Source organism: Halyomorpha halys, unplaced genomic scaffold, assembly GCF_000696795.3.
Source record: "Halyomorpha halys isolate HHAL.00 unplaced genomic scaffold, Hhal_1.1 Scaffold246.1, whole genome shotgun sequence".
Taxonomy (NCBI): domain Eukaryota; kingdom Metazoa; phylum Arthropoda; class Insecta; order Hemiptera; family Pentatomidae; genus Halyomorpha; species Halyomorpha halys.
In genome coordinates this window covers 302,456-320,482 of record NW_027115081.1, presented here as the reverse complement: position 1 = coordinate 320,482, position 18,027 = coordinate 302,456, and the positions used below count along the sequence as shown (strand labels likewise).

General features: G+C 39.2%; 1 protein-coding gene across 2 annotated transcripts in view; it reads right to left on the bottom strand.

The window, feature by feature from the left end:
- Nucleotides 1-8,756: 8,756 nt before the first annotated feature.
- The window catches only part of LOC106680145 (zinc finger autosomal protein-like), a 14,130-nt gene continuing 4,859 nt past the window's right edge, over nucleotides 8,757-18,027 (bottom strand). The window contains exons 2-3 of one of the 2 annotated variants that reach the window (XM_067052172.1): nucleotides 12,565-12,615; nucleotides 8,757-9,968 (exon numbers count right to left, since the gene is read on the bottom strand). In XM_067052172.1, coding sequence (XP_066908273.1) covers nucleotides 8,866-9,873 — 1,008 coding nt within the window. In that variant the 5' untranslated portion in view covers nucleotides 9,874-9,968; nucleotides 12,565-12,615 and the 3' untranslated portion in view covers nucleotides 8,757-8,865. The remainder of the gene's footprint in view (nucleotides 9,969-12,564; nucleotides 12,616-18,027) is intronic. The other variant, XM_067052173.1, reaches the window with a different exon arrangement.

Genomic DNA, 18,027 nt, shown 5'->3' with positions numbered 1-18,027 from the left:
AGGTGTTCAAGTAGCCTTGCTTTTGAACAATCTCAGAGCACACTGCTTCAGCCTGATGTAGAGCTGCCTCGGCATTCATACTGCTTTTGTAGATGGCAATGTCGTCAGCGCAAGCGGCGACCGTTGTCGAGATGAGCCAACAGACTATTGGGCCTGTAGTGATCCGCCTCCGTTTCAAACCTATTCGGCTTGAGGAGTGGAAACAAGATGGCATGTTTCCATTTATCGGGGAAGTATCTCAACCTCAAGTACGAATTGTACAGGTTCGTGAGATGAGCGATCCCCTTCCTTGGCAGTTGCTTGAGCAAGACGGTCTGCAACCCAACATGGCCTGGGGCCATATTGCCTTGCGTTCGTCGAAGTATTGCCTTCAATGTCTTAGGAGAGACAAACATGAAATTGTCTTCTTTAGGCATGGTTGGTACTGAGAGCGGATCTCCCGTTCGTTGTTCTATATCATGCCGATAGTGTTCTGCCAGTTCCATAGCTTGCTCGGCATGAGTGAGAAGGCGATCTCGATCGTGTAGGCGGACCGCTGGTGAATTTTTCGTGGCCGCTTTAGTTAGCTTCCAGAACTTGCGGTAGTCGCCGAGCGTGGCTTTCAAGCGATCATGCCAAATTGCAGTTTTCCATTGACATATTAGGTTTCTTATTTGAGTGGTGATCGCATTAAGGTCTACCTTGATGTTCGGGTTTTTGGAACGGTAATAGCGATTTTTAGTGTCCGCCTACTCTCTATAAGGGCCATGATGTGGAGGTTTCTGTAGGTGAAATGGCTGCAAAACGTAGGGATGGCTAGCTTCGCTGACTCTACGACTGCTTGTGTGAAGTGGTTGATGTATGTGTCAACATCTTGGTGGTATGTAAAGTCGAGATTTCTTGCAGCCGATGGCATATCTCCCTCTTGAACCTACCCCAGTCGGCTTCACGGTAATTGAATCTCTCCGTCGCCGGTTCAGGGCTTCTCCCTTGGATCTCGTGATCGGCCGATGATCAGATGTGATGAAATCCGTCACAGCGCAAACCTGTGACCTGATGTGGCTGTCTGGTCAGAAGGTCTATTGTTGATGTCGATCCGGTCCCAAGATGGCGGAAAGTATGAGTGCCTGGATGGATTACCGTGAAGGCGGTTTTGACCAATTGTCTCCGCGCTAGGTTCGCATTGGAGTTATGACACAGGCTCTGTCTAGCGTTAATATCTCCCACTATCCAATTGTTGGTTTTGGCCCCACAGGTGTCGAAGATTTGCTGTAGCTCTCTCACCGACCCTCTAGGACGCCGGTAAAACCCCGTAATGTGGGTGGGTTGGTGCATCCTGAGATGACTTATCTGGACGTCGTGGATGTTCATAGGCGGCGGCATCTTCTTCCACGTCGTTCCATAGCGAACGGTTATGAGAACTCCGCCGTGAGGGTCGTGTACGTCATCCGTAGCTACTGCATATCCTCTGAAGTGAGGGGGTTGTCCTCGCAGCCTCGTGTCGGTGAGTATGGCCACAGTTGGATTTGTGAAAGCCAATAGGGCTTCAACCTCATTAATTTTTGGGTCTAGGCCAGCACAGTTGAAGTTGAGGATGCTATATGCGTTCATTTTTCAGATTCCTGCCCTTTCATTTCTTGACTTATATTCGTTATGAACACTTGCATATCGCTCATGATCTTTGAGAAGAGGTTGGAGAACATGGCGTTCATTTGCATCACCAACTGTGACTGGTCAGAGACCAGCAATTGGGGAAGTGGTTCGAAATCCTCCACCCGTTCCACGATTAAGCCTCCGTCGGTTTGTGGTGTGGTAGTGGGGCGCAGTATGTCCGAGATCCCCCCTCACTATTCTGGTGGCTCTCCTTTGAGTTGTGGTAAGCCTGTTGTTGCCTAAGGAAGTCTTCTTCTGTTCCGCTAGCTTATTTTTCAGGGCTCCAGCCTCTTTCAGCAAGGTTACTCTTAATTTACATTTTCTGAACGAAGCCACGTGGTCTTTAGAAAAGTTGGGACATTTAGGTGGACTGGTGTGGTGGACTGATGTGGTGGTCTTTTCCGCATCGTACGCATCGCAGCGCATAGCCGCAGTAGTTCTTTGTGTGGCCGTATCGCTGACATTTGAAGCACTGCGGTGGGCCATCCTCTTTTTTAGGTATGTATTTAGCAACCGTGAATATACATTTGTTGACGTGGTGAACTTTCTTCATATCTTCAATGGTTATCGTTAACTGTGATGACAATAGGAGAGAGGGTGTCTTTTTGCCCTCTCCATCTGTGCGCAGAAGTCTTCGGACGTCTCTGGCACCCAATGGCCTGAATGGTTCTCCCACATCTTGTATGGGTATTTCGACATCTAGATTTTTAATGACATATCGTGCTTCGGCGGTGCGTTTCCCTGATAGTGCATAGGTATGATGTTTAACATCAAGGGTTTTTAGGCCCGTTACTACACGTTGTCTCTCATCGAGTGTATGGCTGTATATGTGAATACCACCTATTGTGGACTTCAACAAGGAGTCACTTATTTTTAATTTATCTAAAAAGGTACGAGCTTCCTTTAACGTGTCGTCGGTAGGTAGTACGACAGGTGGAATTGGCCCTGGTTTGATGATGGGTTCGCTGGTTGATTGGTCCTCAGTAGGTAGGTCTGATAGGACCCAAAAGTGGTTACTGAGTTTTATGTTTGCTATATTATTTACACTGTTTACATTGTTTGTGATAGCATTTTTCGGATATACCATTTTAACTGTTTTTACCACTGGTCGTTTGGCTCCCGTTGCTACTTTCGGTTTACGTAAATGTTTACCCGGTCTGCTATAAATCACTACCGGTGACTGGGCTTTAACGGCCGCAGCCATGGCAAAAACGTTGCTTTTAACACTGAATAGCTGAAGGCAAACGGTCACTTCTAACTGAAACTTGTTTTAACTGACCTTCGTGTTGTTTTCTCGAGGAGCCAGAAGATAAATCTACGACTGAAGCCACCAGAATTATTATACAATAGACAGAGCTGTCAATAAATCAAAAGGATCTTCATTGTTCAGCAGTACGGACTTCTTCCTTACCTTAATTATTAACATTAAGGAACATTAAAATATAGAAACATTAACATTAAAATTTCAAATTTTCTTCATAGCTTCAAGTTTTTTTTTTTTTCAAATCCCCTTCAAAATTTTTAATGACATTTAGAAACAATGAACTTTCTACTTTTTCTGTAGAACATCTACAGTCTAAGGAGTCTTTTGGAGTGTATGATTTTTGTTGTCAGAATTTATAAAAGAGTTTAATGTGTTGGGGCACACATTATTTCTGAATTTAACAAACTTAAATCTAATAAAAACTTAATCCTAATACTACGTGACCTTACGTAGTGTGTTCCCAGCGCACCGGAGGGGGGGCAGGTGTTAACGTGTTGAATAACGGATTCGTACAGTACTGAAGTGAATCGAAAAATTTGATGTGTCGTCGCTGGATGAACTCCGGGACAGTAGGCAACTCCAACAATTGATGCAGCTCCGGTGGTTTCTTCCTCCTCCACGATGTTGTGCGTACGATTTTCCTCAACATCGAATCCTGAAAAGTTTGAAGAAGGCGCTGGATTCCATCTGATATGTGGGTAAACAATATAGTAGTGCCCCATATAGTAGTGCAGGTCTCAGGATACTTTTGTATATCTGCAGCTTCAATCTCAATGAGAGAGCCGGAGAAGTGAGGAGGTGGTTGAGACGATATGACTTTCGTCTTACTGTTCTCGCCTTCTGATATAAATGGGCAGAAAGCTTAAGATGACGGTCTAGCTTTACGCCCAAATATACGATAGAGTTGGAAGGTGAGCTCACCGTATTATTCACATGGAGAGTCTTCGGCAGTCTTGATCTCTTGTGCGCTGTGTGAGCAAACACAACACAATCCGTTTTGGCTGTATTGACTGAGATGTTCAAGTAGCTCAGTTGTTGAACAATCTCAGAGCATACTGCTTCAGCCTGATGTAGAGCTGTCTTGGCGTTCATACTGCTACTGTAGATGGCAATATCGTCAGCGTAAGCGGCGACCGTTGCCTTCTTGTAGTTCTTGCCAACCACATCAGCAGTATAAATTGAAAACAAGACTGGCGAAAGGACTGCTCCTTGAGGCACTCCACAAGTCAGTGGGATAGATGTTGAGTGTTCTTCACGAACCCGCACAGCGACGGTCCTGCTGTTTAGAAATGAGGCGATCACACTGTAGAGCTGTTCCGGGCACTCTTGGTCGTTGAGCTTGCGACATATAATGCCGTGAGACACGGAGTCGAATGCCTTTGTGCAGTCGATGGATATCATGGCCGTTGCCTCATTTCCGTTAAAGGTGGTATTTACCTCAGTCTGGAGTTTCATTAGGTGATGCTCTGTGCTGAGGCGAGCTTGGAAGCCGGTTTGTTCAAAAGGAATTACGGAGTGTTCATCGCAGAATTCCCGAAGGTAATTAAGAATGATCTTTTCGTAAACCTTGCCGAGATGAGGTAACAGACTGATGGGCCTGTAGTGATCCGCCTCTGTTCCAAACTTATTCGGCTTGAGGAGTGGAAACAAGACATAGCTTTAACTTTTTTTTTTTTTTTTTTTCTTACCTCCTAAAATTTTATTAATATTAAACATTTACAATTATATACACTTACATCTAAGAAATATATACACTAATTAATTATATTACAAATCTTCTTTTGCCTTGTGGCATTATAAGATGTGGAAGCTGGGTCCGCTGAAGGCGGTCTAGCTTCAACGTTTTTCGATGGAGTAATCATTCCGTTAAATCTAAAAAGGTCGGTGAGAGGCACCGCCTGTGAGTACGCATTTATTTGCTGTCCAATGTATTCCCTTTTTACCAATTCTCTTTATTGTTTTAAAGTATTTACAGTTTTGATGTTTTTTACATTTATAGGATAACAATTATTTACATATTAACAAGTGAATTGATACAATAATCGTATAGGATAAATATGAGTGGCGCGGCTTGAAGCTCTCTCTCTCGGTCTTGGATAGATAGCGCCGCTACAGTAATATTCCCTCTTCAAATCTATGCTTATAATATATTTTGTTTTCTGCGACTTTTAAGATTATTCCTTCAATTTTCGGATGAGGGTATGTGTCGATGAGTGTAAACCTATATTATAGTTCTTCAGTAGTCCACGACCATGCATGGTTTTCTCTTCCCAACTCTAACTACGCCTCAACGTTTGTGCTGTGCCATAGTATTTGGCTTGGCTCAATTACCCCTTCCTCCAGAAGCCATTTGGTTTCATTAATCATTATTTTAGTGTCCTCATTTGACTGCTTCCTTGATTGGGTCGCAATAATCAATCAAGTTCCCATATAAAGATTCGGGTTCTACCCAGGGCTACATTACAGACAGGCCGAGAGCGTTTTTTAATATATAGTACCTAATGATGGTAAAACACAGCAGAGATTTTTCATGATCTCAATCAATGATCAATAATGGTACATCTTTACAAAAATGCTCGCCAAGTTTGATATATACACTTACTTGTTATTTCAGAATGCAAGGATGCATTAGCTATGGATATGTACCCTTTATAAAGCGAAACCGTAAGGTCACACTTCTCAACTGGAGTTGAGTTTGTGGAACTGAGGGAACTTGGGGGGGGGGGCTTTAGCCTTAGTACCGTTCAAAGATTTCTCTACTGTCGACTTAAAGAACCCGTTTGAGGCTGCTGTTGTATTAACAAGCAAGTTTGAAGTGGCTGATGAGTGATTGTTCAGACCTGTTCGTATCAGGTCTAGATTTATTTCGTTTGGACCGCGACCGATTGAAGAAGGCACAGACTGCTGTTCAACCAATTCTAGGGCTCTAGTGTGATCATAAGCCTCGTCTGATTTTAGTGTCATATTTTCTAATAATCTCTGCCTAAGTAGGAATTAATTAAACCTGTGATGAAAGTATTTCTTATATACAAATTTTCATGTTCTTCATAAACTGCTAGAAAACTGCTTTTACTTAATTACTCCAAACTTTGCTAATGGTCTATAGACGCTCCAGATTGTTGGGATCAGGTTGATAAACTGTGCCCAGCATATATTTCATTCTTAGGTTGTATGTATGCTTCAAATGCGGTTATAGTGGCGTCCAAATTCCCAATGTCACTAATGCATTCATGAATATCAGGAGCTATATAATTGGTTAAGATTTACAACTTACCATCCTCCTTAACGTTTTCCAAGTGCTTTAGGAAGTTGTCAAAAGTTCTTTTCCAATTTATCCACTTGGTAGGAGACATGAAGCTCCTGACCAAGGCTAGGAGAACAATTCTAATAGCAGGGATGAGCCTGACTAGAAGGTAGGAGAGCAGTTCTAGATCCAAGGATGAGTCTGATGGACTAGAACTGTAGTAGGGATACTCTTTGTTGCAGGAATGAGCCTTATGGACTAGGAGGTAGGAAAACAGTCCTAGTTGCAGTGATGAGCCTGACAGACTAGAAGGTAGGAGTACAATCTTAGTCGCAAGAATGAGTCTACTGACTGACATTGTTGGTAACAAGGAAAGGGGTACGAAGCGATAAGAGAGCGAGAGGTGAAGATCTAAAGCTTATGATGTAGGCAAACAAAATCTCAGATAATAAAACAATAGCAGTTATCACAGCGAACTACCATAAGAGGCTTATGCAACCAATGCAAGACCTGGATCTCTCCCAGGGAAAAAGTTGGGTCGGGTCAAGACCAACTCTGCCCCAGGTGGAGCAGACATATAGACCAAGACAGCAAGGCATGGAGAAGGTTGGTTGGCAATGATGCAGAGGTTTGGTTATGCAATAAATGAAGGGATAGGTGTTGTTTAAAGGAAAGAATGGATGAGGATTGGCGAATGGAGATGTGGACAGATCTATCGAAAAATCCATAATATTGGAGGATTGGCGAATAGAGATGTGGAGAGATCTATAGAAAAAAACATAATATATACATACACATATAGTCAACAGAACATAGACATTGGATATTAAACAATTAATATTAGAAAAGTTGATTAATATTAATTGTGTGGAGAAAAAATTATTATTTTGATGATAAAAGAAACTTATATTATGTTTAGTATATTTAATTTTGTTTGTAAAAAAGCTATTTCAAGGTTAAAATTTTGTATGAGTGAATCCTCTTAAGAATGCCCTAATATTTTATATGACTTCCTTAGATCTCAAGAACACTATACAAAAGAAAATATAGCACAAATCACTTTTGGGACCAAACTCTAATTTGTTAGAACGGTGGAAAAGAGCTTGGCCACCGATCTTAAGAGGAATCCCTAAAGCCGGGGGGGGGGGGAGGGAGGGGATGCGACAGAGCATAGACAGATATATATGTTACATGGACCACTATGTTAACTTTATAGTATTAGATCATGCTTTACTAATGTAATGAAGCCAAGTGCTATTTTATGTTTTTTCCAATTTCAAGCCATTTTGAGAACCACAAGTGTATTTTATCACAATATTTGACTGCTTTACATGGTTCCAACTGTTAAACGGGAGAGTCATTTATCTCATATTGATACTTTCATTTATTACTTTATATTCAATGTTTACTGTCCCTCTTTTATCTTCTTTTATTTTTATTTAAATATTTTATCTGAATTTTATGTTCACCTATACCACCTTATTTTACATTTATTACTTAATAATTAGTGATTTCATTATATAAATTTAAATACCTTTGTACCTCCTTTCAATTCTTTTTTCTTCACTATATAATACTTAATGTATCCATTCTTTTTGTTTCATTTCAATTTTGTATTTTATGCATATATTTTTCTATAATCTCTCCCTCTTATTATCTATATTAACATTTGATGTCAGCCTATATTTAATATTTCCTCATATTATCTTTACTTAAAGATTAATTTATATATTTTGACTTTAAATGTAACATATCTGTCAACCACCCCTTTCTCCCACAACTCTATCCAGTTGGTTCTTCACATCTGCCTTCAGCTCATTTTTTGTTCATTTCGATTCAATAAGGTCAGTTGCCCCACTTTCATTCTTATTTCTCACTCATTATTGTTTCCTAATGAATTTTTATTTATGGATATAATCTTTTTGCGATTCATTTAGTTATTAAAGTATCTTTTCACTGAAAATAGTTTAGCACTTCTCATTTTCAAGTCCCTGATTCTTTTTTAATTTCATTAGGTCATAACAGTGATAGTTATTTAAGGGAGTTTTACTAAGTGGCTGTTTTTTGTAAGCAAAAGAGAGATAAACTACCAAAGTATCATAGATGAACTCATAAAAGCCTATCATAATACAAGATTAAAAAATGTTTTATTTTATCAATTGATAAATTTATTTTTGGAATGATACAAAATTTTGCAGGATAAGAGCCATAGCCTCTTAAGTTTTTTTAAAAATTTAACAGATAAGTCAAAAAAGTAAGATAAACCCACAGAGAATAGAATTACAAAGAGACAGGAAAGGTAGTCTCAGGTGAGGTTATGCTCCATTCCCCAACCCCTGAAGGACCTACAGCAATCTCATATCTATTATATCATATCAGTTTTTCTTTTTTAGGGACCTGGTACTAGAAATAATAATAATAAAAATGATTTTTCATTCCACATGTATTATATTACCAAAAAATTGATATTTATATGATGAAAAATGACCAGTAGTATCAAAAGTACTTTGCATCAAAGCACCCCTCAGAGATGAGGTAGGTTGGTAAAGGGTAAGAGAAACTTTAAAACAGGAAGGAGTAGGTTGATTTATTGTTTAAAATTCATAATTTGTTATCAACAACTTTATTTTTTAACTCTTAGATCATTTATACATAGGTAATTGAAATTTGCAATAAAAATACATAGTTACTTATTAATCATAAATATAACATTAAATGAAAAACCCTATTGAACCTGTTTTTTAGGTTTCTTGTGATGAGGCTTCCCACCTGTGTGACGAGTCCTTATATGATTTTTCATATCTACAGATTTTATTGATTTATAATCACAATGAGGGCAGTGATGAGGTTTCTCACCTGTGTGACAGGCCATTATATGATTTTTCATATTTCTAGATTCTACTGATTTATAATCACAGTGAGGACAGTGATGAGGCTTTTCTCCAGTATGACGAGCCATAATATGTTTTTTCATACTTCCAGATTGGACTGATTTATAATCACAGTAAGGGCAGTGATGAGGCCTTTCACCTGTATGGCTGGCCATTGTATGTCTTTTCAAATCATCAGCTCTTATAGATTTAAAGTCACAATGAGGGCAGTGATGAGGCTTCTCACCTGTGTGATGGGCCATTATATGATTTTTCACATGTTCAGATTTTATCGATTTATAATCACAATGAGGGCAGTGATGAGGCTTCTCACCTGTATGACGGGCCATTATATGATTTTTCACAACTACAGATCTTATTGATTTATAATCACAATAAGGGCAGTGATGAGGCTTCACACCTGTGTGATGGGCCATTATATGAGTTCTCACATGTTCAGATTGTGTTGATTTATAATCACAATGGGGACAGTGATGAGGCTTCTCACTGTTGTTATGGGCCATTATATGTCTTTCCATATTTTCCAATTGGGCTGATTTATAATAACAATGAGGACACTGATTAACTGTGTGGTGGGTCATTATATGTTTTTTCAAATATTGAGTTCTAATAAATTTATTATCACAGTGTGGACATTGAAGGGACTGCTCACCTGTGTGACGAGCCATTATATGTTTTTTCAAATATTGAGTTCTAATAAATTTATTATCACAGTGTGGACATTGAAGGGACTGCTCACCTGTGTGACGAGCCATTATATGTTTTTTCAAATCGTGAGTTCTAATACATTTATAATCACAGTCTGGACATTGAAGGGACTTCTCACCTGTGTGACGGGCCATTATATGTCTTTTCAAATCCTGAGTTCTTATAGATTCATAATCACAGTGTGGGCAATGATGGAACTTTTTTCTTCTACGGCAACTATTCTTGGTACCTATAAGCAATAAATTATTACATTTAAAAACAAAACATAAAGCTGTTAACTGGAAGTCCATAAAATAGAATCATTATTTTAAAATTTATGAAAAATTATACAAAACTTTCCAAAACTCACAAAATTTACATATTCTTGCAATAATTTTTGGTGGCAAAAAGACTTTGAAATGTTAATTAGTGAATCCCAAGCACACTGCAAGAAATTTTTTGTAAATTTTACAAACTTGACAATATTACGGTTGCTACAAGCGCTAATTATAATATAACTGCTGAATGTGCAGATAGATTGGGTATTGATCAGGGACATTAGAGTGTGACAGGGACATTAGAGTGTGGCAGGGACATTAGAGTGTGAGGTCTCTACAGCAGCTGCTACCTGAGAATGCGTTTGAGGAATTTCATCTATGACAAATAGACTCTTAAAGGTTCTGAATGGTCCAATGCACTGAAATTAAACATCAATTAAGAATCTCTGCATGGAGTATCCAGGTGTCAGTGGATAGATCAGAGAAGTTGGGTCCCTCAGTCGTAAATGCAGCAGAGAGCCTAAAACACTAGCACATGTGCTGGGAAAATGCCCTAACAACTCCCTCGTAACACGCCAACACTACAGGGTAAAGTATGGGTGGATGAACCTCAGAGGAAGGGACTTTGTGTGCTTCGATGAGGTCTACTGTTTAGATACAGAAGGATCCACGGGATATGCTAATATTGTCACTTGCCTCAAGACGGATATGTCAGCATTCATTCTGGATTCCACAGTGAGGTATGAAAGTAATGACCTTGACCAAGTAAATAGAGTTGAAAGATAAAAGAAAGAAATACATAATAAATGTACCCCTTAACCTAAAAGAAAAGTTCTGCGAGGGTTCTAGAAACATGAGAGGCCTCTGGTTCGGAACTATACCAAGCACAACAAGGAGCTTCAAGGAGGAACTCTGTGTTGATATCAAGGATGTATTGAAAATGGCAGAAGGTATAATCCCGGACTCCCTGGGAATCATCCACCACCATATGCATGGTAACTAATAAGGATGGTGATGCCTCAGTGGAGAACAGCATATATTACACATTTTATTTCTACATTCTTTTATATACCTACATAATCTTATATTTATTACTTTTATATTATTTATATATTTATTACTTTATATATTTATTGATCCTTTTTCTTATTATTGGTATCTTTTTATAATTATTACTTTAAACCTAATATATTTTATTTTTTGTATTCATGTATTAGAGTGCTTTTTTGGATTTTAATAGATTATAATTATGTACGACTATGTTGGGTTTTTATGTATGCATATTATTAACTATATTTAAAATGTTTATATAATTTTGACTATAAATCTGTTTTATGTTTGATGGAATAGAGAAAGTTTTAAAATGAAAATAATGGAAAGAAGAACGATAAAAAGGTAGAAAAAAAATTACAAAATGTAAGAGAATAAATAATTTTAAAAAAATCATGTATAATTTTAGCACATAATTTAAAATAGTTTATAATGTGACTATTTATATTGTTTTATGCTCTGATTTATTTATATTAATAGGTTTAAAAAAATTGTTTGAACTAATGTTAAGAATTAAATATGAGGCAAACCAATGCAGTTAGACGGCACAAAATTTTTAATAAATTGTTTATTGTTTAGTATTTTTAATAAATAAATTGTCTCCTTTAAAAATTGAACAATTTATTGAGGCATAGTTTTAATTTCTAACTTCTAAATGGCTCTATGTTGTTCCATTGATGTGTAGTTAATTAAATAGTATCTGCCGATCCACTGTAGATAGGACAATAATAAAAGGTCTTTATGTGACAGGACAATGTAGATCGGACAATATATCCAGTGTAGATAAGATAATACTAAAAGGTCTTTATGTGACAGAGCAATGTAAATCGGACAATATATCCAATGTTGATAGGACAATATTAAAAAGTCTTTATGTGACAGAGCCAAGTAGGCATAAAATTTGTTTTCCAAGTAAAGACAGCTTAATGGGTTATAATAATTATTGTGATTGATGCCAAAACCACTATAATTGCTCTCTACATGCATTATGCAAAACTCGTTCAACCAACATCCTCCTTTCTACAGTAAAAGGATTTAAGAGCTTCTGATTGACCGGGAAATTCTGTCAATTAGGAGGGTGATTATGTACTAAAATGATAAATATTTGCTAAAGCATCCACTTATGTTAATATGGGAGATAATGGAATATTTTTTACAAATAATTCTCCTCTAGCCTGAATGCCCATAGTATTGTAATAACTATTTATTGTAATAACTATTGTAATAACTATTTATTGTTATTTATTATTTTGCACTCCTTTTACGAAATTTGGCTATATTTAAAATACAAGAACAACATAAAGAAGTTAGTAAGATTAAAAATAACCAGAGATGATGGAATGATTCAAAATTGAAGATAATTAGAAGATATGATGAACACATACACCAAGAAAAGAGAGGAAGAGCCATAAAGATATAAAGGATACCAAATCTGCATTTTATAGATGTTCTATAATAAAATTCTTTGTGTGCTAGTTTGTCGGCTACTCTACAATCTATAAAAAGAATGTTTCTCACCTTCCGCTGAGACAAGCAGTTCTTCTTTTTTTTCACAATTAAGTCCATCTGCTGGTAATAAAATAGTGTTTAAAATAAAAAAAAAAACAGGAAATATCTCATTACACATGAACTGAATTTAATAAGACTATCTAATTTGCTTATAAGAAAAGAAATACAAATTTAACATATTGCTATCCAATTTGGATATAGCTTATGATTTAATCCAAGTTTTTCTTTGGGATCACAGTTTTAGCTCAAGAGTATTCTATAGAGATATTTATGAAGTTGTATTAAATGTAAAAATATTTAACATGCTAAATGTTATGAGCACCACAAATGGTGTGGAGCTCAGCTGGTCTGTGCGTGACGTCATTCTCCATTTAGCAGACTTAGTAACATACTCTCAACCATGTGTGCCGCCATTCTCCATTTAGCAGCCCTAGTAACATACTCTCAACCATGTGTGCCGCCATTCTCCATTTAGCAGACCTAGTAACATACTCTCAACCATGTGTGCCGTCATTCTCCATTTAGCTGACCTAGTAACATACTCTCAACCATGTGTGCCGCCATTCTCCATTTAGCAGACCTAGTAACATACTCTCAACCATGTGTGCTGCCATTCTCCATTTAGCAGACCTAGTAACATACTCTCAACCATATGTGCCGTCATTCTCCATTTAGCTGACCTAGTAACACACTCTCAACCATGTGTGCCGCCATTCTCCATTTAGCAGACCTAGTAACAGACTCTCAAACATGTGTGCCACCATTCTCCATTTAGCAGACCTAGTAACATACTCTCAACCATGTGTGCCGTCATTCTCCATTTAGCAGACCTAGTAACATACTCTCAACCATGTGTGCCGTCATTCTCCATTTAGCAGACCTAGTAACATACTCTCAAACATGTGTGCCGCCATTCTCCATTTAGCTGACCTAGTAACATACTCTCAACCATGTGTGCCGTCATTCTCCATTTAGCAGACCTAGTAACATACTCTCAACCATGTGTGCCGTCATTCTCCATTTAGCAGACCTATATATTATTTAAAAATATGTCGTATTTACAGATTATGAACAGTGATATCTTCCGATTCATCCGACGCTGATAAAGATCTGGATAGAACCGTAGATTACGATACCTTTCGAAGACGTTACCTAGGTAATGTGGCGTTCTCATAATTACTTTGAGCCGGGTAAAAGTGATTACACTAAACCGCCTTTAGACGCCGACCACGGTATAGCACGTGAGCACGATTTATTATATGAACGTGCACGTAGTTTTAACGATATTTATACGGCCGATGCTATACTCGTTAAGGTCTTTGCTTAGGATACCTTAAAAGGCAATTGGCATTCTCTAATCGGTGCTGCCGGTTTAGGCATTAAATATATAGCTGAAGGTGTTACGGGCCGTATTATATATATTTTTAATTTACAGGGAAAACAAGGAGGGACGGGCGTAGCTTCAACGAAGGCAACATCCAGTACGCGTACCGGTTTCAACATAGAAACCGCAGTGCCGTTTCGTCGTCGCAGGAGATCTCCGACCGTCAGAGGGAGAGGCGCCAAAAAACCAGAGAGGCGTCCAGGGAAGAAGGCAGACAAAGGACGCGTGGCAACCGGCCCCCTCTCCGTGAAGTCGAAAACATCCAAGAAGAAGAGACCGGCGGACAACGAGATCAAAACCAAGAAGGCGAGCTGAGCGCTGCCGATCTGTGGTTTGCCGAACAACAGGAGACCTCCGCAATGGACACTAATGCTAACCTTCGTGAACGACGGGATGTCGGTGATGCTAGTAGTGGAAATGCTGGGTCGTCCGCTATGGGGGGGGGAATAAACTCATAACGTACGTAGGTGCACCACGTAACGATTCGGTAACGTATACATTTGAACACGTGCATCTAATAACAACCTGGGGAAACGCGTATAAGATATTCTCTTTTGAGAACAGGGAGAGCTTAATTACAAAAGTAATGATTACTAGCTTAGCTTGTATACCGGTCCAATTGTTATGTTTCTGGATGACGTATGCGGAATATAAAAGTCTTCCCGCTGGTAGCCGTGTTGTTGCCGTCGAATGTATGGTTACTCCGAAAGGATTTAAGACGTCGTTCGATACCGGCGTGACTGTAACGTCGTCAGCAAACAATACACAAGGCGTTTTCGGTCAGGTAGCCGTAGGCCTAAATAGAGATATTCTTATACGTAATTATAAAGTTGTTCGGAATGCTACACAGCCTATGAAGATAGATGCCCTTATATATCCAGATGGGCATGATATAGAGGAACGTCTATGGGGTAGACATATTTACGACGACAACTTCGACCTACCTACATGCGTTGGTATTCAGAGAACATTGCCGATATGCGGTGGGTTTTGTTTGCCTACCAAAGCTACGGAAAAGAATAAAGATGCGGTGGGATGGCCGGAATTAATTAAGTTTAGCAAGACGTTTAATTTATTAGACCATATGGAAACGCCTTGCGTCCATTATAAATATAAAATAGAAACAAATGTAATGAAAGCCAGACCGAATATGGTAATTCACGATCCTGCTGTTACTAATAAAACTAGTATGGGTGGCAAGGATATAAGTACGACTATCGGTCTTGTGTCGGGTGATAATAAAATTAAAGTTAGTCGTATATCTGACTTAACTGTCATTCCTGAATCGTCCGGTTCGTATGACGAGTATGTTAAAAAACTAGTTGAGCAATGTCATAGCGTTACTATACCTGATCACACACCTCATAATTCAGGGCATCCACAGCCTAGTTTACATGTAGGCGTTTTACCTATACAGACCAACGCTCCTGATAAGGAGATACAGGAGTTCGTTACGTGGTGCGCTACTTGGGAAATTAAAACGCGTATAGTTGTTAGTACGGATTTCCATCATCATTATACATATAAGAATGTTAATAGTCTACATAAAGTTCCATTTGGGACTAAACTATCGGGTATACCTAATGTATTTGCAAATAGTGTATATGGGTTTGCACCTTATGAATAAATACAACATATTATGTACATAGTTTTATTATTTATTTATATATCCCAAGCATCCATATTGTTATGAGAACGTTGTAAACGTTCAAACTCAATTTCCATGTCGTTTGGTGTATCCGGAATGAAGGTTGTTGTCGGTACAGATGTGGCGTCCTCTTCCAGGATGGCTTGCATGTAGGTTTCAGCCTCTCTGTATTCTTCTACCGGTACGTCGTTTTGTAACATACCAGTAGGAGGTAACGTGGATAGGGTGTTATATTGGAGAAGGAGGCGGTACAGTCCGTCAGGGTGTGAGTGTCCTTTAATGTTTGTTAGTATACTGTCGATCCGTGTGTTCCAAGTGTATCTATATATGCGCGAATTGAATTCCGGATTATGAGGGAACGGGTCGCTGTTGCAACATATAATAACCGGCGTACGATTAACAAGATTCCGGCTTTCATATTTGATATTGGCCGAAAGGGGTGTACCAGCAAATAATAATTTAAAGTTTTCGTAAGACGAAGGTTCGACGTTCGGTTCGTCGAATATTAATAAATTCCTTCGTGGACAATCCTGAAAAGGGAATTGGTTGTATCTGTTTGAATTACCTATATACCCGGTATTGATCATTAATTTACCTAATAGATTAGCGAACCACGTTTTACCTACAGAGGGTACACCCTTTATTAATATGCAATTGTGTTTACCGGACTTGTTATTTAGCATAAGATATCGGTTGTGAAGAAATTCGGATAGTTGGTATGCTGTCATTTGTTGCGTTAGTATTAATCGTATAAGATTATACGATTCGTCCAATGTCAGTACCGTTTCTTTAGGTGGATAGTAGTATACGTTCTTGTGTCGTATGTACTCGCGCAAGTCGTCTAATACCATGTTGGACAATATCGTTCGGTTAATTTTTAATGCGTTTTGGAAATCAGGGCTCCGGTCAGTAATAAAGCGAAAATATTGATGGTCTAGCCATATCGGATGCCTAGTGATGTCGTGGTCGGGAACGATTATGTTTTCTTCCATAAACCCCACGATCGCGACAGTGGTTCACGGTCCTTGAAATTGTTGCCCTGACTTGTTACCGCGATTAGTTCCTTTCGTAAAAGACGCCATAGACGGTAAGCTTCCGGATGTGTAAATTTGTTGATGCCTACCTCTCACAACTCCTACGTAGCGAGATACCATTTCAAAGACTGAAACGGCAGCACTCTGATCTGCAACATTAATGTGGGATTCGTGACCTCCGATGTTGATCCCACACCACGTTCGTCCATCCAACGCTGAATACGATTGGAGATTTTCGAGATAGGCCGTGACGGAAGCGATAGTTCCTCGTCGTCTGCGGTATCGGTGTAAGGTGTAGTTTGTCTGTCCGTATTTAGAGGATAGATCCGCGATGGGCCCGCAACGGCAGGATCGGTTACTGTAGGCGCAGTCGTGGACGATGTGTATGTGAGGGGAGCGTTGATTGTCATGCGACCATGCGAACCAGAATCCGTCTGGTCTATTGTATTGAGGAAGTCGCCTAAAGATTTCCGCAATAAATCCTCTAGGGTCAGTACGTCGTCCTGGTTTCCAGATGTCGTGGAGAAAGAACCGTCGGAAGCGATATTGTACAGGTTCGAAAAAGAATCCGAGTCCACTTCGTCCAAACGGTGGGTTTGAATTTTGAAAAAAGACGATAAGATCTGAAGGATCGCATCCCATATCTGCGGTATCGGGCGCGGTTGTGTCGTCATCCGTCGTGTCACGTACCTGAGGAAACTGGGGATCTGTTGCAGAACCACTAGATTCTTCTGAACAGTCGTAGTAATGGTTTGGAGAATAGGGATGAGGCTGATCTTCTTCGTGGTTGTACGACGGCGTTTCGGAGGAGGACATTCCGTATCGTCAACGGGCTGGCGGAAAAGATGTTTCTCGGAATTCAGGTCGTCTACCTCTGATGTTATTTCCCGTGGAGATGATGGAGCACTATTCATAATCTGTAAATACGACATATTTTTAAATAATATATACTGTTCTCCAATAACAAATAACGTATCCTACATGCAACAGAAATATCAAAAAATATGCAGTACTTACCGTAGATGAGCGAGAGAAACAGACTGGAGTCTAACAGGAGATGCACCATCGCCCACCCTTCGGCGTAGGGTTTACAACCCGCCGGTGGCGGGTGTCGTCCTCGCAGCACAAACCTGTTTGCCCCCGCGCCCTTCTGACCGGACGTTGACCCCGTCGTCGTCGGGTATATAAGTAGATTGTTTGGAGGCTTAATACAGTATTCCAAGTTCAGAGCACGTGGGTTACGCATCTCCTGTTAGACTCCAGTCTGTTTCTCTCGCTAATCTACGGTAAGTACGGCATATTTTTGGATATTTCTGTTACATGTAGGATACGTTATTTGTTATTGGAGAACAGTATATATTATTTCCGCCATTCTCCATTTAGCAGACCTAGTAACATACTCTCAA